The 21,845-nt window shown below is 54.4% G+C and overlaps 3 protein-coding genes and 2 long non-coding RNA genes across 11 annotated transcripts in view; 3 read left to right on the forward strand and 2 right to left on the reverse strand.

The window, feature by feature from the left end:
- Window positions 1-200: 200 nt before the first annotated feature.
- LOC148654374 (uncharacterized) lies at window positions 201-6,275 on the forward strand. Of its 3 annotated transcripts, XM_088646552.1 has the most exons (4): window positions 201-759; window positions 2,926-3,265; window positions 3,748-3,875; window positions 5,771-6,275. In XM_088646552.1, the coding sequence occupies exons 2-4, from the start codon at window positions 2,935-2,937 to the stop codon at window positions 5,972-5,974; spliced, it is 663 nt and encodes a 220-aa protein (XP_088502678.1). In that variant the 5' UTR covers window positions 201-759; window positions 2,926-2,934; the 3' UTR covers window positions 5,975-6,275. The 3 variants fall into 3 exon arrangements, with proteins under 3 accessions (XP_088502678.1, XP_088502675.1, XP_088502677.1); XM_088646549.1 differs by lacking the exon at window positions 5,771-6,275 and having other exon boundaries at window positions 218-759; window positions 3,748-5,407; XM_088646551.1 differs by lacking the exon at window positions 5,771-6,275 and having other exon boundaries at window positions 221-759; window positions 2,926-3,217; window positions 3,748-5,407.
- Window positions 4,294-8,779, reverse strand: LOC148654375 (uncharacterized). The gene is made up of 2 exons (XR_015941384.1): window positions 6,861-8,779; window positions 4,294-6,504 (listed from the first exon to the last, which is right to left on the reverse strand). It is a non-coding gene; the product is annotated as an uncharacterized LOC148654375 (long non-coding RNA).
- A 2,644-nt stretch (window positions 8,780-11,423) lies between these two features.
- Window positions 11,424-16,707, forward strand: LOC148654376 (stonustoxin subunit beta-like). The gene is made up of 4 exons (XM_088646558.1): window positions 11,424-11,541; window positions 12,669-12,734; window positions 12,905-13,038; window positions 16,179-16,707. Exons 1-4 carry the CDS (start codon window positions 11,496-11,498, stop codon window positions 16,599-16,601), a joined length of 669 nt encoding a protein of 222 aa, XP_088502684.1. The 5' UTR covers window positions 11,424-11,495; the 3' UTR covers window positions 16,602-16,707.
- Window positions 13,045-13,782, forward strand: LOC148654377 (uncharacterized). The gene is made up of 2 exons (XR_015941383.1): window positions 13,045-13,345; window positions 13,602-13,782. It is a non-coding gene; the product is annotated as an uncharacterized LOC148654377 (long non-coding RNA).
- A 2,865-nt stretch (window positions 16,708-19,572) lies between the features above and the next one.
- eps8l1b (EPS8 signaling adaptor L1b) overlaps window positions 19,573-21,845 on the reverse strand; it is a 35,208-nt gene continuing 32,935 nt past the window's right edge. For all 5 annotated transcript variants that reach the window (XM_088646466.1, XM_088646465.1, XM_088646468.1 and 2 more), the window contains 3 exons: window positions 21,674-21,839; window positions 20,380-20,512; window positions 19,573-20,146 (listed from right to left, as the gene is read on the reverse strand). In XM_088646466.1, the coding sequence (XP_088502592.1) occupies window positions 20,060-20,146; window positions 20,380-20,512; window positions 21,674-21,839 (386 nt within the window). In that variant the 3' untranslated portion in view covers window positions 19,573-20,059. The remainder of the gene's footprint in view (window positions 20,147-20,379; window positions 20,513-21,673; window positions 21,840-21,845) is intronic.

Genomic DNA, 21,845 nt, shown 5'->3' on the forward strand with positions numbered 1-21,845 from the left:
ACACACACTCACACCAGTGCCAGTCCATCACAGGACACACACACACTCACACCAGGGCCAGTCCATCACAGGACACACACACACACAGACACACACACACACACACACACACACACACACCAGGGCCAGTCCATCACAGGACACACACACACACACACACACACACACACACACACACACAACAGGGCCAGTCCATCACAGGACACACACACACACACACACACACACAACAGGGCCAGTCCATCACAGGACACACACAGACACACACACTCACACCAGGGCCAGTCCATCACAGGACACACACAGACACACACACACCAGGACCAGTCCATCACAGGACACACACACAGCAGGGACAGTCCTTCACAGGACACACACACACACTCACACCGGGGCCAGTCCATCCCAGGGCAGGCACACAAACACACACACTCACTGAATTTCTGGAGTTTCATATGGCGTGTCCAGTTGGTTTCTGGGGTACTGGTCTGAAACACGGGGTTTATTTCCGTGGTGTTCTGGATTAAAAACGTCGGGCGAGTATTGCATGGGGTTCGGGGAGATAGATATTCCCTAGAAACCAGGTGCATCTCCCGTACTCGCTCACAGAAGGATCTGCCCGGAGGCACTAGGACCCCACACGCCTGTGAACGCGGAGAAGACCAGCTCTTCCTCGCAGCTACACAAACACTTCAGTTTCCTCTTTCCTCTCACGGAAACCGTCTCCTGTGCCGCACGATCCGTGTTGTGACAATTCAGGTAGGTCACAGCCAGTGAAGGTATCAGCCGGATAACTCCTCGATTCTCGTTCGCCTCCCTCGTCCGGAGTCCGGCTTGTTTTGAAACCTGAAGCGGATTCGGTTGTGTGTCACTACGGGTCTGGCCGTGTTGTGTCAATAAACTGAAACTGAAAGTCCAGGCGCGCAATTTTGTTAAATACCAGACGCCCGTTGTTGTTTTTTTCCAGCTGTAGTTTAAAATTCAGAAAAAATATATATATTTTTTAGGGAAAGATCAGAGGGATAAACGTCCGTCTGCCCCACGGACAGAGCTCACAGAGACGGGGTCGAGACAGAGTCACGCAAATTCCAAACTTGACTCAGTCAAGTTCTTTCCCGGCTGCGAGTCCGGGCACTGACATGGACAGACAGGGCGAGGAAAGAGAGAGGGGGGGATCATCATTCGTGCGGTAACGAAAGGGCATTTGCAGTCGTCGTGAGCTCCTCAGCTTTTAGGCGACTCGCACGCAAAAGCCGCGCAAGCGCTGCGCAGCGGGTGCAGGTGTCACGTGCCCTGGCCGTGCACACCTGCGGTTTGACAGCGCGAGTCAGACACTAGGTGAGCTGCCTGACGTGGCTCTCCAGCTCGCGGAGGGGGTGCTGTGAACCCCACCCGTTTTCGCTGACGGAGACGGGACTCGAAACCTCCTTCGTCGGAGCCGCGACGAGAGTGAGGTCATCACTCCCGGCCCCCTCCCAGTCTGTGCACGGCGCTGCACTTGAGCGTCAGTCACTACCGAAGAGCTTGGGGGTGCTATTGCATCCAGGCTTGACTATTAATAATAATTGCTTACACTTCTATAGCGCTTTTCTGGACCCTCCACTCAAAGCGCTTTACAGGTAATGGGGATCCCCTCCAGCCCCACCAGTGTGCAGCCCCACCTGGATGATGCTCCAGTCCTCTCACACACACCAGCTCTCAGTGGGAGGAGAGCAGAGGGATGGAGCCAGTTCAGAGAGGGGGGTTATTAGGAGGCCATGAGGGGTAAAGGCCAGGGGGGGAATTTGGTCAGGACACCGGGGTAACACCCCTACTCTTGTCGAGAGACACCCTGGGATTGTTAATGACCACAGAGAGTCAGGACCTCGGTTTGACGTCTCATCCGAAGGACGGCGCCTGTTTACAGTCTAGTGTCCCCGTCACTATACTGGGGCATGAGGACCCACACAGACCGCAGGGTGAGCGCCCCCTGCTGGCCCCACTCACACCTCTCCCAGCAGCAGCCTCAGCTTTCCCAGGAGTCTCCCCTCCAGGTACTGGCCAGGCTCCCACCTGCTGGGCTCCAGTGGGGTGTGTCAGCTGGGAGCTGCAGGGTGATCTGGCTGCTGGTTTATTTGACCCACACAAGCAGCATTCTCCCGAATTGACTACTGTAATACTCTACTCGCTGGGGTTTCTGAATCCATATCGAACAAACTCCACTCTGCCCACAATCCGGCAGCCAGAATCCTCACCAGGTCTGGTGCCAGTGATCACGTTACTCCTGTCCTGGAGTCCCCGCACTGGCTTCCTGTCAGGAGCGGGGCTCGGCGTGGCCTCGGCACCCCCGTACCCGTCTGAGCTCCGGTGGCGCTGCATGCAGCAGCCCTGTAGGAGGCGCTCTAGGGGGTCCGAGTCTGTAGGCACGAAATCTGCAGATGTCAACTGGCGCAGCGATGGTGGTGGCGATGATGATGAGGAAGAGCGCGCCTTCGTCCCGCAGGCACAATGGGATAGGAGCTGTCTTCTGTGGCAGTAACAGGAAGAGCAGAAACAGCCCCGAGTTGAATGTAATGATAATGATAATGTTTCTTTATTAGCCCTATACAATTTCTTGCATTAGGAATTCGTCTTTTCTCATACCCCAGCTTTTCTCCATAGAGACACAGACACACAGACAGGGGAGAGAAGCTGGGGGTCAGAGCGCAGGGTCGGCCATTTATACGGCGCCCCTGGAGCAGCTGGGGTGAAGGGCCTCGCTCAGGGGGCCCCACGGAGTAGGATTCCTCTGCTGGGCCGCGGGATTCGAACCGGCAACCTCCCAGCCACAGACGCAGGTCCTGAGCCACTGAGCCAGCGCTCCGCGCCGAATGAACCCCTTATTGTAAGTCGAACCTCTGCCCCGTGACTGAAGCGGTCCCTGACCCCTCCCTGCTCCGGCTGCAGGCGGACGCGATGCCCGGCTCCAGGGAGGACCGCCTGGAGCGGATCCTCTCGGACCTGCGGAGGGACGAGTGGAGGAAGTTCAGGGGGCTGCTGAACAGCGTGGCCCCCCCCGGGGGCTGCCAGCCGATCCCCCTGAGCGAGCTGAGGAGGGCCAAGACCGCCTTCGACCTGCGGGTGAAGATGACCCAGTACTACGGCGACCTGGCGGCCGCGGAGGAGGTGACCCGGGACGTCCTGCAGAGGATCCCGAGATGGGACCTGGTGGAGAGGCTGGAGGGGCAGATGAGCAGCTGTACGGTTCTGGAGAACGCGCCGGTGTCGTCCGCTTCGAGTATTGACGGTGATGTCAGAACGAATCAGATGCACAGGGACAGACAGATAGGAAATTCCGCCCTCCGACACCCACACAGGGACTGAGGGATGCAGGAAGTCCCGCCCCCCGACACCCACACAGGGACAGACAGACGCAGGAAGTCCCGCCCTCCGACACCCACACAGGGACAGACGGACGCAGGAAGTCCCGCCACCCCGACACCCACACAGGGACAGACAGACGCAGGAAGTCCCGCCCTCCGACACCCACACAGGGACTGAAGGATGCAGGAAGTCCCGCCCTCTGACACCCACACAGGGACAGACAGACGCAGGAAGTCCCGCCCTCCGACACCCACACAGGGACAGATGGACGCAGGAAGTCCCGCCCCCCGACACACCCACACAGGGACAGACAGACGCAGGAAGTCCCGCCCTCCGACTCCCACAGGGACAGATACGAGAAGCATCACCTGCTAAGAGACTAACACCCCTCTTGTCTCCACGCAGACCGCTACCGGCTCTTACAGGACCTGTACGTGGCGCAGAGGCAGCTCCGCCTGTCCGAGGGCTACAGAAGCGTGGAGTGGGAGGAGACCCGGCCCCGCCCCGCCCAGCTGGAGAGTATATATTACCAGGTGCCGTACAGACAGTACCCACCAGGGGCGCACTGTTGTTGGGAGATCGAGTGGAGAGGCTGGGGAGCCGATATCAGTTTGAAATACACGGCCGCTGGCAGCAGAGAGGAAGGGCACAGCTTCCTGTTTCTCGTCATATTTTTACTCGCGGTAAGCGTCGTCTTCGTCACGAAAACGGTGTTCATGACCTGCGTTTTATACAGCGCCTTTAACAGCCTGTCCTTTCAGATGATTTTCAAACTGTTGGGAACGGGCATCGCGCCCGGCCCGGTCGGACAGTTTCAAGACGGCACGTGATTTTAAAGGCCGAACCCGTGCTGATGCGATACCCTCACTTGCTTGTGCGAAAACGTGACCGTACTGGGCCTGGCGGTTTTAGCAATAGAGCAATAGGAAGCAACAATTGTTTTTTTTTAAAAAGTTTATCAGGATCTTTCCATCATTAACTGTAAAGAGTTTTGACTTCTTTTCAAACCCAAGATCCCCGATATAAATGAGGATCTAGTACAGATCACCCTGTATTATTAGAGCACACACTTCTAATTTGGCTCTTCTGTACACAGAGGGGGGTGGGGGTGGGGAACAAGCTGCCCAGCCCTGTGGTTGAAGCCGACACCCTGGCTTCTCTCCAGACACAACTGGATGAGCTCCTCCAGTCAGGACAGGAGGCTCTGCTGTACACAGAGGGTGGTGGGGGTGGGGAACAAGCTGCCCAGCCCTGTGGTTGAAGCCGATACCCTGGCTTCTCTCCAGACACAGCTGGGTGAGCTCCTCCAGTCAGGACAGGAGGCTCTTCTGTACACAGAGGGGGGTGGGGGTGGGGAACAAGCTGCCCAGCCCTGTGGTTGAAGCCGACACCCTGGCTTCTCTCCAGACACAACTGGATGAGCTCCTCCAGTCAGGACAGGAGGCTCTTCTGTACACAGAGGGTGGTGGGGGTGGGGAACAAGCTGCCCAGCCCTGTGGTTGAAGCCGATACCCTGGCTTCTCTCCAGACACAGCTGGGTGAGCTCCTCCAGTCAGGACAGGAGGCTCTTCTGTACACAGAGGGTGGTGGGGGTGGGGAACAAGCTGCCCAGCCCTGTGGTTGAAGCCGATACCCTGGCTTCTCTCCAGACACAGCTGGGTGAGCTCCTCCAGTCAGGGACAGGAGGCTCTTCTGTACACAGAGGGTGGTGGGGGTGGGGAACAAGCTGCCCAGCCCTGTGGTTGAAGCCGACACCCTGGCTTCTTGCCAGACACAGCTGGGTGAGCTCCTCCAGTCAGGACAGGAGGCTCTGCTGTACACAGAGGGTGGTGGGGGTGGGGAACGAGCTGCCCAGCCCTGTTGTGAGAGCTGATACCCTGGTTTCTCTTCAGACACAGCGGGATGTGCCCCTGAGATCAGCTGTATGATGGATACTGTCATTCCTACCTCTGTATGTTCTTCCTAAATAGACTAAGAAGAGCTTTTAGTTCCTCATTAGCTATTTAAGGAGACTGTGATGTTTAGCATGTTTAAGTTTTGAAAATAAACCTGTTTTGGAATCCCATATCTCCTCTTAGTGATGTGCTGTTTAACAAGTGTCTGTGATCAGCAGTAAAGCTATAAGTATGAATACTATAAGCTATAAGAAATACCACCTCCCAGAGACACTGGCCATTAAACACAGTTCAGATCAATAAACCCTGGACACCTTTTGTCCCACATCCGTGAACTTTCACTCCGACATCGGCTTCCAGTTTTGTGCTACAAAAGGAGCCCTAACTGTTTTTTATACTACTGGATATTTCTTTTACTTTAAAAAAAAAAAGAAGTTTCCTTGTCAGTTGTTGAAGACCCGTTCATTTTAAAATACGGTTGTAAAATCTTAAATTGCTAGAACTGGGAGTCTGATTTCTTCTTTTCTCTTCAGTGCGTTTTCCCCGTTCCCGGCGTTTCCCGTGAGACTCGCGGCCTCTTGGATCGATCGATCGATCGATCAGTGATCGATTCCTGCTGGCTGCCGCTGTGCCGTGTCCCAGATGTCTTCATTTCAACAAAAAATAGGCACTCCTGGTTCTATTGCATCTATACCAGATCGATAACATCGCCAAGGGTGAACACTAGAATACAATGACACTTCTTGGGGGGGTGAACAAGGCAAGTGGAGACGTTCCGCACAGCTCTCACGTTCTTGCATTCCGAAATGGTCTGTAAAAACGCCTTCACACCCAGTTTAAACCGATTTAACGTGAGACAGAGACGACGGGGTCGCGTGTCGTCCTGACACACGCCAGGGGGACCCGACAGAACTTCCTTTCGGTCACACGGCGGGGGGGTGCTTCTTTTTTTTAAAGACACGCTCCTCATCCCTCGCCCTTGCAGACCCCGGGCTCATGTCGACCCGGACTGGGAATAAAAACGCCGGCGCTCCTCCACACCGAATCGCGTTTTTCTGCGAGTCACGGCTTTTTTTCTCGTGTTCAAGTGTTTTTTTTTTAAATATTGCCTTCGGTCGCGCAGTTCGGAGTTCTGGTGGCTCCAGTTGTTCAGGGGGGCTCATCAGCAATCCTGCCCGCCTGTCCGCCTGCCTCCGACCGCAGTCAATCTTCACCAGCGGCGTTACACGGTGAGGTCGCCCCAGTGGCCTCTATAAGTCTCGCAGTTCTGGAAAAAAAGAAAAAAAGTCAACCCGTTTATTGTAACCCGGCCGAGAGGCAAGGGACACAGGTGCTGGTCCTCTGCTACACCTGCAGCGACTCGGACGGACGCGCACAGACAGTCCAGTTTTTAACTCTATTCCCCCCGAACCCCCGCTGCCGGTGTATGGTTACCGTCGTCTTTTTAAGAATTTAAATTCTTAAAATTGGACGACGTGAGGTCCGGTTAAGAGCCCTATAAAAGATCCCTGAAAAGGCATTTCACGTTTTATTGTCAGGGGGCATTGCACGCGTGTTCCATTACCACTCTGACATTCTGGAAACAACAACAACAACAACAACAACACACAGTGTGTAACTTACCTCCTTTCCCAGTAAATCATGGCCTTATTCCTCGTCTCCAGAGTCGGGCAATCGGGAATGAGATCCTCAAGATCTGCGCGCCGCATTCCTTCCAAATCCAGGGCCCTCGGAGGTTCCTCGCAGAAAAAGAGCAGAAAATGATCAGTTTCCAGTTCCAAACTTCTGGTAGAATCCAGGACAGGGGTGAATTCCAGAGGTCATCGGCGGGTTTCACCTGAGAAGCTGGCAGAGCGAACGACCTGCGTCTGGCCTCTTGTCCCACTGTAGAGAGGGCGGGTATCGGAACCGTGTTGCACACCTGCTTCAGCTCAAAAGCCTCCTGAAGGCGCTGGAGGAATCTTGTCGATGTACTGTACAACTTTGAAGGCCGAGCGGGTATTGGAGAGCTCTATTCTCGCATTTCGGGAAGAGACAAACGTTTGCGCCTAAACCGGAGAACTAAGCCGGCCTAGTTTGGAGACTCACCCCCGCAGCAGTCTGGTATCAGGAGGGCCAGAATCCGTCCCTTCCGAACCTCAAGAGTTCAGATTCGCGAAAAATGCATATACCAGACTTTCTCGTGTGAGTACACCGTCCGAAGGCGCCGTCTTTCAGATGAGACGTAAAACCGAGGTCCGAACACGAAGGATTTGTACCTTGTCGTTCGCTCTAAGAACAGATTCGCGCTCAGCCGAACTCTGAGGTTCGGAAGGGACCGACTCCGCCCGAGCCCCTCCTGCGGGCGTCTGTCTGCAGCGCCAGTGAGCCGCTGTGCTCCTGCGCGGGTGACCGGCGGTGTGGGTGGGGCAGGACACCAGGGGGCGGCAGCGCTCTGTCCACCAGCACAGAGGAAGCCTGCGCTCTCGGTTTCAAAGTGTTTTGTGTGTGTGTGTGTTTTGTAATTGCTGTTTGATATGGAAACCCGTTTCCGCAAATATGGAAACCAGCTCGGCTGGCAAGACCCGGGTTCGAGCCCATTGCAGGGAAGCACGAAGTAGGGTGGGGAGCGGCGAGGGCACCAGCCCTAGAACCCGAATCCGTTACAGTAACACAAGGACAGACAGTGAAATGTGGGCTATTTCGAAGTCGCAAATGTGAGATAAAAAGTCGGAATTCTGAGATATAAAGTGGGAATTCTGAGATACCATAGCGCGTTGTTTTTTTACTCCCTGGCGGAAACGGGCTTCCTCTGCGCTGGCGGACAGAGCGCTGCCGCCCCCTGGTGTCCTGCCCCACCCACAGCGCCTGTCACCCCTGGCGCTGCAGACAGACGCCCGCAGGAGGGGCTCGGGCGGAGTCGGTCCCTTCCGAACCTCAGAGTTCGGCTGAGCGCGAATCTGTTCTTATAGCGAACGACAAGGTACAAATCCTTCGTGTTCGGATTGGAGAAAGTTCCTGCACCGAACGTTCTTATACCGGGGTGCGAGTGTGATACCTGTCTGGACCCTCCACTCCGAGCTCTTCCCAGGTCAGGGGGAATCCCACTGCCCCCACCAGTGTGCAGCCCCACCTGGATGATGCTCCAGTCCTCTCCCACACACCAGCTCTCAGTGGGGAGGAGAGCAGAGGGGTGGAGCCAGTTCAGAGAGGGGGGTTATTAGGAGGCCATGAGGGGTAAAGGCCAGGGGGGGAAATTGGGCCAGGACACTGGGGTAACACCCCTACTCTTGTCGAGAGACACCCCGGGATTGTTAATGACCACAGAGAGTCAGGACCTCGGTTTGACGTCTCATCTGAAGGGCGAATCTTACTCTCGCTGTCTGTGTTTCTTACTCTGTCTCCACCTGTCTTTGACTCTCTCTGTGTCTCTCTGACTGTGACTCTGTCTCTCTTACTCTGTCCCTGTCGTAAAGGCCAGGGAGAAATTTGGGGTAACACCCCTACTCTTGTCGAGAGACACCCCGGGATTGTTCATGACCACAGAGAGTCAGGACCTCGGTTTGACGTCTCATCCGAAGGACGGCGCCTGTTTACAGTCCCACATGGACCCACGTAGCGCAATTTCGTTCTTACAGCGCATGACGAGGTACAAATTCTTCACGTTCGGATTAGAGAAACTTCGTATGGAGTTCAGTCTCACGTTAAGCTGTAGGATGGCGCTTGAGTGCTTCTGAACCTTTTGCCTCCAAAAAAGGGCATCTGTCAGGAGTCCCAGTGCAAGGAGGACGTGTGGTTTCAGTCTCGTTTCCTGTTTATTAGCTTTGGTAGTCTGTGGCTGTGACAGCTGGGCGTGTTGCCATGGTATCACTGGGTAGAGGTGCACAGACATGTGTTCATGTACTGGAGTGTGCAGTCAGTGTGTCTGTATGAACCCCTCTCTCTCTCAGTGCAGTGTTAATGTACTGGAGTGTCCAGTCAGTGTGTCTGTATGAACCCCTCTCTCTCTCTCAGTGCAGTGTTAATGTACTGGAGTGTCCAGTCAGTGTGTCTGTATTAACCCCTCTCTCTCTCAGTGCAGTGTTCATGTACTGGAGTGTCCAGTCAGTGTGTCTGTATGAACCCCTCTCTCTCTCTCTCAGTGCAGTGTTAATGTACTGGAGTGTCCAGTCAGTGTGTCTGTATGAACCCCTCTCTCTCTCAGTGCAGTGTTAATGTACTGGAGTGTCCAGTCAGTGTGTCTGTATGAACCCCTCTCTCTCTCAGTGCAGTGTTAATGTACTGGAGTGTCCAGTCAGTGTGTCTGTATGAACCCCTCTCTCTCTCAGTGCAGTGTTAATGTACTGGAGTGTCCAGTCAGTGTGTCTGTATGAACCCCTCTCTCTCTCAGTGCAGTGTTAATGTACTGGAGTGTCCAGTCAGTGTGTCTGTATTAACCCCTCTCTCTCTCAGTGCAGTGTTAATGTACTGGAGTGTCCAGTCAGTGTGTCTGTATGAACCCCTCTCTCTCTCTCAGTGCAGTGTTGATGTACTGGAGTGTCCAGTCAGTGTGTCTGTATGAACCCCTCTCTCTCTCAGTGCAGTGTTAATGTACTGGAGTGTCCAGTCAGTGTGTCTGTATGAACCCCTCTCTCTCTCAGTGCAGTGTTAATGTACTGGAGTGTCCAGTCAGTGTGTCTGTATTAACTCCTCTCTCTCTCAGTGCAGTGTTGATGTACTGGAGTGTCCAGTCAGTGTGTCTGTATTAACCCCCCTCTCTCTCTCAGTGCAGTGTTGATGTACTGGAGTGTCCAGTCAGTGTGTCTGTATTAACTCCTCTCTCTCTCAGTGCAGTGTTGATGTACTCAACTGTCCCAGTAGATTAAAGTCAGTGTGTCTGAAAGGGATGTCGGTAATATCAGTGACCTGGAAGTGCTCTGTGAAGTTGGTAAAATGAGCGAAGAGATTCCCTCTCTCTCTGCTCTGCTGGTTTCCCTCCCCTCCCAGCTTCGACTAGATCTCCGAAATTGAGATCTGTTGTCTTTGCACCAGGATGCGGAGCGAGACTGCAGCTGTGCGCGTTACTTGTTCATCGTGCAGCTCAAACCCTCTCCTCCCCCCGAGGAGGGCTGGGCGGTCTGGAAGAGGCGCCCAATCAGCGCTGGTCCACTCCCCCCCTCCCAGGATTCTTTAAATCCGGCCCACAGAACCACAGCTGCGTCAGAGCTGAAGACAGAAGATCAGAGGTAAGAAAGGTGGTTCCTGACTGCTGTGCCTTTTCTTCTGCGTGTCTACGGTGCTGCGTGGGGGAGGGGGGACAGACCTTTGATGTTGTGGGCTAGTAAAACTGGACGGACGCGGCCCTCGGCGGGCGTTTTGGGCTCGGCGGCCCGGCGTGGCCCAGCTCCAGACCTGAGGGGCTGCAGTCCAGCCGGTCGCGATCGGAAGGTGATCACCAGCTGAATCACCCTGCAGCTCCCAGCTGACACACCCCACTGGAGCCCAGCAGGCGGGAGCCTGGCCAGTACCTGGAGGGGAGACTCCTGGGAAAGCTGAGGCTGCTGCTGGGAGAGGTGCGAGTGGGGCCAGCAGGGGGCGCTCACCCTGCGGTCTGTGTGGGTCCTCATGCCCCAGTATAGTGACGGGGACACTAGACTGTAAACAGGCGCCGTCCTTCAGATGAGACGTCAAACCGAGGTCCTGACTCTCTGTGGTCATTAACAATCCCGGGGTGTCTCTCGACAAGAGTAGGGGTGTCACCCCGATGTCCTGGCCAAATTCCCCCCCTGGCCTTTACCCCTCATGGCCTCCTAATAACCCTCCTCTCTGAACTGGCTCCATCCCTCTGCCCTCCTCCCCACTGAGAGCTGGTGTGTGTGAGAGGACTGGAGCATCATCCAGGTGGGGCTGCACACTGGTGGGGGTAGTGGGGTTCCCCCTGACCTGGGAAGAGCTCTGAGTGGAGGGTCCAGACAGGGGCTGTAGAAGTTAAGAAATTATGGTTATTATTTAAAAAAATAAGTCAAATGATCCAGAAACAATCTACACAGAAGATCATTTGTTTCTCAAGTAATACTGCAAAGCGCTCTGAGTAGAGTGTCTAGGAGAGTGCTATAGAAGTGTGAGATATTATTATTGCTGGTCAATAACTACGACCTGGGCGAGGAAGAACTTGGGCAGGACCGGCACTAGGACTGGACCTGAGTGTCCCCTCCTCCCCTGCGACAGACACAAGGTGTCCAGCGTGGAGGCTGCCGACAGTGTGGGGAACGCCTGAGGAGCTCCAGGAAAAGATCAACGATGAGTCGCCACTCTGGCAGAGGGAGAGGAGGGCAGCGATCTGGGAGTAAGTCCGGAAAATCCTGCTACTGTCTGGGAGTACAGAGTCCCCAACCTAGCGCTCTTAGTGAGTTTAGTGATGGGTAACAGCAGCTCCCTTGGGCTCCACAGTCCTTGACATCACTGGGTCAGCGTGTCTCAGTGTGTTCTAGGTTTCATTCACCAGAACAGCCTGTCTGAGAGAGGCGCTAGGTGCTAGTATTTTTTTTTAAAGAGCACTTACAAACCAGAGGCCGTTGGACTCATCTGATGTGTTTGGTGAGTGAGCTGGATGAGATCCTCTGATCAATTAACGACTGTGTCTTGTTCCACACTCCCACCACCCTCTGTGTAAAGAAGCCCCTCCTGTCCTGGCTGGAGGAGCTCACCCAGCTGTGTCCGGAGAGAAGCCAGGGTATCGGCTTCAACCACATGGCTGGGCAGCTTGTTCCCCACCCCCACCCCCCTCTGTGTACAGAAGAGCCTCCTGTCCTGACTGGAGGAGCTCACCCAGCTGTGTCTGGAGAGAAGCCAGGGTATCGGCTTCAACAACACACCTGGGCAGCTTGTTCCCCACCCCCACCACCCTCTGTGCAAAGGAGAGCCTCCTGCCTCTGTAAGGTCATGTGCTGTGTGGGGAAGCATTTTGTCACGCAGACTTGACCTCGCACCGAGATGCGTTTCAAAGACGCTTGTTTTCCCCTGAGCCGCCCTGCGGCCTGGTTTCCTGCCTGACGCCTGAGATAAGGAGTCTGGCCGTCGGAGGGAGATGGAGATGGAGAGGGAGGAGGGGGGAGAGGGAGATTGAGAGGGAGAGGGAGATTGAGAGAGAGAGAGGGAGGGGGAGAGGGAGAGGGAGAGGGAGGGGGAGAGAGAGAGCAGTCTCTCTGCAGATGTGAAACACAACAGTGCACTCTATTATCTATTCTCTATTATCTGTCCGGATGTTATCCTGTGGGCAGCGCTGGGGGCCCTGGGCTCAATCCTAGACCTCAGGTGCTGTCTGTGGGGAGTCTGCATGTTCTCCCTGGGGGTCATGTGGGTTTCCTCCCACAGTCCAGAGACAAGTTGGTGGGTTCATAATAATAATAATAATGAACTTTATTTTATATAGCACCTTTAACGGTGGTTAATTGGCTTTCTCTCTGTGTCCAGTGATGGCAGCTGCAGCTCATGGCCCTCCTGATCCTGAGCCCAGGACCCGAGCCGACTTCTTGCGCTGTGAGTGTTTTTTTCCCGAAACTCTCCGCCGACAGACGTGCAGAACGTCCTGTGTGCTCTTAGGAGCCCCCCCCCCTGCGAGAGCCCCCCGACGGACCGGCGCTGACCGCGGGGCAGGACCGGACGCCAGAGGTGGCTCTCCTCCAGCTCCCTCTTCCTCTCCCCTTCAGATTTCGTTCCCCTCACCCTGGACCCCAACACCGCGGGCTGTTTCCTGAGCCTCTCCGGGGGGACCCACGCCAGGTCCGTGCGCAAGTGCCGGAAGTACCCGCCGCATCCCGACCGGTTCGATCACCTGCCCCAGGTCAGTGCGCCCCGCTTGGACATGCGGCTCTGGAGAGCATGAGACGGAATCCGCTGTTAAACCTGCAGGCCCCCATCTTTCTCATTCTGACGATGAATTACTCATTATTCATTCTATTTAGTTGTTTACATTATTAATGAACCCTGCGATCACCTGATCGTTAGACTCGTTAGAATCCAGTTTGAGATGTGTCTTAAGATCAGATCGGATCACTCTATTGGCCAGAGACAGTGTCTCGCCTGAGGAATGTGTCTTTTCTCAGACCCCAGCCTGCTCTCCAGGAGACACACAGACAGGGAGAGAGAAGGTGTGTGTGTGTGTGTGTGTGTGTGTGTGTGTGTGTGTGTGTGTGTGTGTGTGTGTCCTGTCCCATATGGACTCCACCTTGTGCCTGTTGACTCCCAGCACAGTTTGGCGAGGCTGCCCTGGAAGAGGGGTCAATAAAGGCGATGGGGGTGTTCCTGGGAGAACCAGCATTCATCAGGAATGGTAGGAATATGGAACGTGTCTTTTCTCAGACCCCAGCCTGCTCTCCAGGAGACACACAGACAGGGAGAGAGAAGCTGGGGGTCAGAGCGCAGGGTCGGCCATTTATACGGCGCCCCTGGAGCAGCTGGGGTTCAGGGCCTTGCTCAGGGGCCCAACGGAGTAGGATTCCTCTGCTGGGCCGCGGGATTCGAACCGGCAACCTCCCAGCCACAGGCGCAGGTCCTGAGCCGCAGAGCCAGCGCCCCGCCCCCATTTCTCAATAGATGACGACAATCATCAAACAAAGAAAGAAGGAGAGACATAGACGATGGGTCAGTAGCTCAAATCTTACTCGCCCTTTGAAGGAGGAGCCACAGGCTGTCATTTTTGGAGCTGAACGAAATTTAAGAAACAAAAACGTGCATTTCAGAGTAAGTGAAAGATCAGACAGTCGCACGACTTGCTGTGGTCAAGCTTGGGTCATCAGCCGAAGTCCTTGTTCCGGCTTCACACTCGGACACCAGATCCCCAGACCACAGCCCTGCTCGTGAGACCCGGGCTGTCTGGAGCACAGGGATGAACCTTGTGGGAGTTTGCAGATTTCATTTAGTATCATCACATCAGAACAAACACGAACGCATTCACACTCAAGGCTCAATCAATGCATCCCAGCTTGAAAGCTGTCTGCTGTCTGCTGTCTGCTGTCTGCTGTCTGCTGTCTGCTGTCTGCTGTCTGCTGTCTGCTGTCTGCTCTCTTAGTCAGGTTTGCTGCGAGAAAGGCACAGCGAGTTTATGATGTACGCATAAAGGGACTGCTCAGCCAGAGAAGGCGGAGTCAATTCAATGTACCAGCTGGGACTTTCCAGTTTATACAGACCAGAAGTTACACCAAAACAAGCACAAATGCTGAACCCTCCCCCAAGGGAGTAGGTTACATATTTGTGCACTCAGGCATTTAGCAAAGATATTGCAGAACACAGACAGCTTTTTCACAGCTCCAGATATCCACTCTCCCCTAGTCCTTGAACATTATTTTTGAAGTCCAGAACAATTTCAGTTCCCCATAATCATATCTGCCCAGCGACAGCTAAGAGCTCCACTACGCTCTTAATCCTTTCCTTCAGCTTCAGAGAAATTCAGAGAAGCATTTAAGATCTCAACCATCGGAGAATGGCACTCGGTAGGTGAGGGGAACCCAGCAGCTCACTGGAGTCCAGTCTGGGTCATATTGTAACCCTACAGTCCAGAGATCACTGGTCCAGTCTGGGTCATATTGTAACCCTACAGTCCAGAGATCACTGGAGTCCAGTCTGGGTCACACTGTACCCCTACAGTCCAGAGATCACGGTCCAGTCTGGGTCACACTGTACCCCTACAGTCCAGAGATCACCGGTCCAGTCTGGGTCACACTGTACCCCTACAGTCCAGAGATCACTGGTCCAGTCTGGGTCAGTCTGTAACCCTACAGTCCAGAGATCACTGGTCCAGTCTGGGTCATATTGTACCCCTACAGTCCAGAGATCGCTGGTCCAGTCTGGGTCACACTGTACCCCTACAGTCCAGAGATCACTGGTCCAGTCTGGGTCATATTGTACCCCTACAGTCCAGAGATCACGGTCCAGTCCGGGTCACACTGTACCCCTACAGTCCAGAGATCACTGGTCCAGTCTGGGTCAGTCTGTAAGCCTACAGTCCAGAGATCACTGGTCCAGTCTGGGTCACACTGTAACCCTACAGTCCAGAGATCACTGGGTCAGTCTGTAAGCCTACAGTCCAGAGATCACTGGTCCAGTCTGGGTCACACTGTAACCCTACAGTTCAGAGATCGCTGGTCCAGTCTGGGTCACACTGTACCCCTACAGTCCAGAAATCACTGGTCTAGTCTGGGTCACACTGTACCCCTACAGTCCAGAAATCACTGGTCTAGTCTGGGTCACACTGTACCCCTACAGTCCAGAGATCACTGGTCCAGTCTGGGTCAGTCTGTAAGCCTACAGTCCAGAGATCGCTGGTCCAGTCTGGGTCACACTGTACCCCTACAGTCCAGAGATCACTGGTCCAGTCTGGGTCAGTCTGTACCCCTACAGTCCAGAGATCACTGGTCCAGTCTGGGTCACACTGTACCCCTACAGTCCAGAGATCACTGGTCCAGTCTGGGTCAGTCTGTAAGCCTACAGTCCAGAGATCGCTGGTCCAGTCTGGGTCAGTCTGTAAGCCTACAGTCCAGAGATCGCCGGTCCAGTCTGGGTCAGTCTGTAAGCCTACACTCCAGAGATCACTGGTCCAGTCTGGGTCACACTGTAACCCTACAGTTCAGAGATCGCTGGTCCAGTCTGGGTCACACTGTACCCCTACAGTCCAGAAATCACTGGTCTAGTCTGGGTCACACTGTACCCCTACAGTCCAGAGATCACTGGTCCAGTCTGGGTCAGTCTGTAAGCCTACAGTCCAGAGATCGCTGGTCCAGTCTGGGTCACACTGTACCCCTACAGTCCAGAGATCACTGGTCCAGTCTGGGTCACACTGTACCCCTACAGTCCAGAGATCACTGGTCCAGTCTGGGTCAGTCTGTACCCCTACAGTCCAGAGATGGGTGTTAATCCGATGCCTAGACGAGACCAGTGATCAGATGAAAACAGCTCCTGTCGCCCACGGCGCCCTGTCTCCTGCAGGTGCTGTGCCAGCAGGCCCTGACCGGCCGCTGCTACTGGGAGGCGAGGGTGGAGGTGATGATGGTGGCGGTGGGCGTGACCTACAAGAGCATCGCCCGGAAGGCCTCGGGGGGGGACGCCTCTCTCGGGATGAACGACAAGTCCTGGGTCCTGCTCTGCTACTGCCCCCGGTTCACCTTCCTCCACGACGACCAGTACACGGAGCTGTCCGGCCCGGAGTGCTCCAGGGTGGGCGTGTACCTGGACCAGGCGGCCGGGAAGCTGGAGTTCTACGCCGTGTCGGATGCCGGCTGCCTGACCCTCCTCCACAGGGTGCAGACGGTCTTCGCCGAGCCGGTGTACCCCGGGTTCTACCTGTCGGGGGGGTTCGACATGATGGAGCCTGGGTTCTACGGCTCCTCTGTGGAGCTCTGCGAGCCGTAACGCCCCCTGCCTGCCCTCCCCAGTGCTGGCTCGGTCTCCAGGGACGCCGGCTCTGTGCAGGTTCATGAGATCTCTGCTTCTTCAATAAAGATCGATGGGTCACCCAGTGAGACTCTCCGGTGGGCTTCTCTTTCCGGGCCACGGACGATAAGTCATAACTGTGACTAACAGGAGTCCGCAGGGGTCTCGCACTGGGACAGATCAGTGACCAGTACACCTGGAGAAGACACCAGTGTGTGCTCCGGGGACAGACACCGTGTCTGACAGTGAGACAGTAAAGACTCCAGGTGTCATTAGGTGTCCTGCACTGGGACAGATCAGTGACCAGTACACCTGGAGAAGAGACCAGTGTGCTCCGGGGACAGACACCGTGTCTGACAGTGAGACAGTAAAGACTCCAGGTGTCATTAGGTGTCCTGCACTGGGACAGATCAGTGACCAGTACACCTGGAGAAGACACCAGTGTGCTCCGGGGACAGACACCGTGTCTGACAGTGAGACAGTAAAGACTCCAGGTGTCATTAGGTGTCCTGCACTGGGACAGATCAGTGACCAGTACACCTGGAGAAGAGACCAGTGTGCTCCGGGGACAGACACCGTGTCTGACAGTGAGACAGTAAAGACTCCAGGTGTCATTAGGTGTCCTGCACTGGGACAGATCAGTGACCAGTACACCTGGAGAAGACACCAGTGTGCTCCGGGGACAGACACCGTGTCTGACAGTGAGACAGTAAAGACTCCAGGTGGACGAACTGAGCTCAGACAGGCTCGCACTGGGACAGATCAGTGACCAGTACACCTGGAGAAGACACCAGTGTGTGCTCCGGGGACAGACACCGTGTCTGACAGCAGGACAGTAAAGACTCCAGGTGGACGAGCTGAGCTCAGACAGGCTTGCACTGGGACAGATCTGTGTCTGACAGTGAGACAGTAAAGACTCCAGGTGTCATTAGGTGTCCTGCACTGGGACAGATCAGTGACCAGTACACCTGGAGAAGACACCAGTGTGCGCTCCGGGGACAGACGCCGTGTCTGACAGTGAGACAGTAAAGACTCCAGGTGGACGAGCTGAGCTCAGACAGGCTTGCACTGGGATAGATCAGTGACCAGTACACCTGGAGAAGACACCAGTGTGTGCTCCGGGGACAGACGCCGTGTCTGACAGTGAGACAGTAAGGACTCCAGGTGTCATTAGGTGTCCTGCACTGGGATAGATCAGTGACCAGTACACCTGGAGAAGACACCAGTGTGTGCTCTGGGGACAGACACCGTGTCTGACAGTGAGACAGTAAAGACTCCAGGTGTCATCAGGTGTCCTGCGCTGGGACAGATCAGTGACCAGTACACCTGGAGAAGAGACCAGTGTGCTCCGGGGACAGACACCGTGTCTGACAGTGAGACAGTAAAGACTCCAGGTGTCATTAGGTGTCCTGCACTGGGACAGATCAGTGACCAGTACACCTGGAGAAGACACCAGTGTGGTCCGGGGACAGACACCGTGTCTGACAGTGAGACAGTAAAGACTCCAGGTGGACGAGCTGAGCTCAGACAGGCTTGCACTGGGATAGATCAGTGACCAGTACACCTGGAGAAGACACCAATGTGCTCCGGGGACAGACACCGTGTCTGACAGTGAGACAGTAAAGACTCCAGGTGTCATCAGGTGTCCTGCACTGGGACAGATCAGTGACCAGTACACCTGGAGAAGACACCAGTGTGGTCCGGGGACAGACACCGTGTCTGACAGTGAGACAGTAAAGACTCCAGGTGTCATCAGGTGTCCTGCGCTGGGACAGATCAGTGACCAGTACACCTGGAGAAGACACCAGTGTGCTCCGGGGACAGACACCGTGTCTGACAGTGAGACAGTAAAGACTCCAGGTGGACGAGCTGAGCTCAGACAGGCTTGCACTGGGACAGATCAGTGACCAGTACACCTGGAGAAGACACCAGTGTGCGCTCCGGGGACAGACACCGTGTCTGACAGTGAGACAGTAAAGACTCCAGGTGTCATTAGGTGTCCTGCACTGGGACAGATCAGTGACCAGTACACCTGGAGAAGACACCGGTGTGCGCTCCGGGGACAGACGCCGTGTCTGACAGTGAGACAGTAAAGACTCCAGGTGGACGAGCTGAGCTCAGACAGGCTTGCACTGGGATAGATCAGTGACCAGTACACCTGGAGAAGACACCAGTGTGCTCTGGGGACAGACACCGTGTCTGACAGTGAGACAGTAAGGACTCCAGGTGTCATTAGGTGTCCTGCACTGGGACAGATCAGTGACCAGTACACCTGGAGAAGACACCAGTGTGCTCCGGGGACAGACACCGTTTCTGACAGTGAGACAGCAAAGACTCTAGGTGTCATCAGGTGTCCTGCGCTGGGACAGATCAGTGACCAGTACACCTGGAGAAGACACCAGTGTGCTCCGGGGACAGACACCGTGTCTGACAGTGAGACAGTAAAGACTCCAGGTGTCATTAGGTGTCCTGCACTGGGACAGATCAGTGACCTGGAGAAGACACCAGTGTGTGCTCCGGGGACAGACACCGTGTCTGACAGTGAGACAGTAAAGACTCCAGGTGTCATTAGGTGTCCTGCACTGGGACAGATCAGTGACCTGGAGAAGACACCAGTGTGTGCTCCGGGGACAGACACCGTGTCTGACAGTGAGACAGTAAAGACTCCAGGTGTCATCAGGTGTCCTGCACTGGGACAGATCAGTGACCAGTACACCTGGAGAAGACACCAGTGTGCTCCGGGGACAGACACCGTGTCTGACAGTGAGACAGTAAAGACTCCAGGTGTCATCAGGTGTCCTGCGCTGGGACAGATCAGTGACCAGTACACCTGGAGAAGACGTTATAAACGAGCAAATGACATTGTTTCAGATACTGGTGACCAATACCTTCTTCCCCTCTCTCTAGAGAAAATATGAAAACAGTGCTGACAGAAAAACTGCAAGTGAAAGCCTATTATATTACGTTTATTATGTATTTAGACAACTTACATAAGACATGCAGCACAAAGAGGTCCCAACTTTCTGTTTTGAGTCCTTAAAGGAGTTTATTCAGCAGAACATCTCAGTTACCCCTGGCGGCGTTGAGGGAATGTTCAGTAACTGTTCAGATGGTGACTGTGCGCAGGAACAATTACTGCTGAACAAATTAGGCAGCCCATTGATATAGGATTAGCATTTACATAGAGGTTTACATAGATCCCTGGAAGTATAATACTATATATATATATTCAGTTTGACATGGAGGTCAGTAGAATTTACATGCTGGTGTTGTATGTCGGTGTCTTTCAGGACAGGGCGCAGCTGTTAGCAGTCAGTGCAGCAGAGTGAGGAGGTGCCCAGAGCTCTGTGTGTGTGTTGTGTTTCTGTACAACACCTGTGTGTATATACAGTGTGTGTCCTGTGGACGCCTGTCCTGGGACTGTGTCTCTCGCTCTGTCACAGGGTGCTGCTCTCCAGCTTCAAATCCACTTTCTTCTTCTGCTTCTCCATCACAGCTTCCAGCTCTGTCGCTCTGTGAGCGTCCTGGAGAGAGAGGGGGGTTAATACACACACACACTGACTGACTGGACACTCCAGTACATTAACACTGCACTGAGAGAGAGGGGTTCATACAGACACACTGACTGGACACTCCAGTACATTAACACTGCACCGAGAGAGAGAGGGGTTCATACAGACACACTGACTGGACACTCCAGTACATGAACACTGCACTGAGAGAGAGGGGGGTTAATACAGACACACTGAAAAGATACCTCAAGTAGTGATTTCTGCACCATAATCTGGCCATAGACTCTGGCGCCCTCTTCTGGGCACACTGAGCGCAGCTCCTCCTTGTTGAGAGAGAAGAGCTGAGCACCTGTGAGGACACCCAGGTTCTGTACTGTCCTGAGAGAGAGAGGGGTTAATACACACGGTTAATACACACACCCTGACTGGACACTCCAGTACATTAACGCTGCACTGAGAGAGAGGGGGGTTCATACAGACACACTGACTGGACACTCCAGTACATTAACACTGCACTGAGAGAGAGAGGGGTTAATACAGACACACTGCCTGGACACTCCAGTACATTAACACTGCACTGAGAGAGAGAGGGGTTCATACAGACACACTGACTGGACACTCCAGTACATTAACACTGCACTGAGAGAGAGGGGTTCATACAGACACACTGACTGGACACTCCAGTACATGAACACTCCACTGAGAGAGAGAGGGGTTCATACAGACACACTGACTGGACACTCCAGTACATTAACACTGCACTGAGAGAGAGAGGGGTTAATACAGACACACTGACTGGACACTCCAGTACATCAACACTGCACTGAGAGAGAGAGAGGGGTTAATACAGACACACTGACTGGACACTCCAGTACATTAACACTGCACTGAGAGAGAGAGGGGTTCATACAGACACACTGACTGGACACTCCAGTACATTAACACTGCACTGAGAGAGAGAGAGGGGTTCATACAGACACACTGACTGGACACTCCAGTACATTAACACTGCACTGAGAGAGAGAGGGGTTCATACAGACACACTGACTGGACACTCCAGTACATGAACACTGCACTGAGAGAGAGAGGGGTTCATACAGTCACACTGACTGGACACTCCAGTACATTAACACTGCACTGAGAGAGAGAGGGGTTCATACAGACACACTGACTGGACACTCCAGTACATGAACACTGCACTGAGAGAGAGAGGGGTTCATACACACACACTGACTGGACACTCCAGTACATTAACACTGCACTGAGAGAGAGAGGGGTTAATACACACACACTGACTGGACACTCCAGTACATTAACACTGCACTGAGAGAGAGAGGGGTTCATACAGACACACTGACTGGACACTCCAGTACATGAACACAGCACTGAGAGAGAGGGGGTAATACAGACACACTGACTGGACACTCCAGTACATTAACACTGCACTGAGAGAGAGAGGGGTTCATACAGACACACTGACTGGACACTCCAGTACATTAACACTGCACTGAGAGAGAGGGGTGGACAGTGGTCACTCACTGGCTGGCGAAGCCCTTCATGTGGAGCCACTCGCGCACCTCGTCCGGGGGGGAGTCGTAGTCCAGCGGGACAGACGTGTCGGCCGAACGGGGGATGACCAGGGCTCGTGAGCCGCCGGGCTTCCCGCTGGACAGCTTCTGTAGCAGCTCGTCGTTCATCAACATCACTGGGA

This window comes from Lepisosteus platostomus, chromosome 9 (genome assembly GCF_059453375.1).
Source record: "Lepisosteus platostomus isolate fLepPlt1 chromosome 9, fLepPlt1.hap1, whole genome shotgun sequence".
Lineage (NCBI taxonomy): Eukaryota > Metazoa > Chordata > Actinopteri > Semionotiformes > Lepisosteidae > Lepisosteus > Lepisosteus platostomus.

Excerpts from the sequence above, each read along its gene's own strand:
- LOC148654374 (XM_088646549.1), top strand. The coding sequence starts at position 2,935 with ATGCCCGGCTCCAGGGAGGACCGCCTGGAGCGGATCCTCTCGGACCTG. Across the intron at positions 3,266-3,747 it reads GTCCGCTTCGAGTATTGACG|ACCGCTACCGGCTCTTACAG; the intron begins GTGATGTCAGAA and ends GTCTCCACGCAG.
- LOC148654376 (XM_088646558.1), top strand. The coding sequence starts at position 11,496 with ATGAGTCGCCACTCTGGCAGAGGGAGAGGAGGGCAGCGATCTGGGA. Across the intron at positions 12,735-12,904 it reads CCGAGCCGACTTCTTGCGCT|ATTTCGTTCCCCTCACCCTG; the intron begins GTGAGTGTTTTT and ends TCTCCCCTTCAG. Across the intron at positions 13,039-16,178 it reads GGTTCGATCACCTGCCCCAG|GTGCTGTGCCAGCAGGCCCT; the intron begins GTCAGTGCGCCC and ends TGTCTCCTGCAG.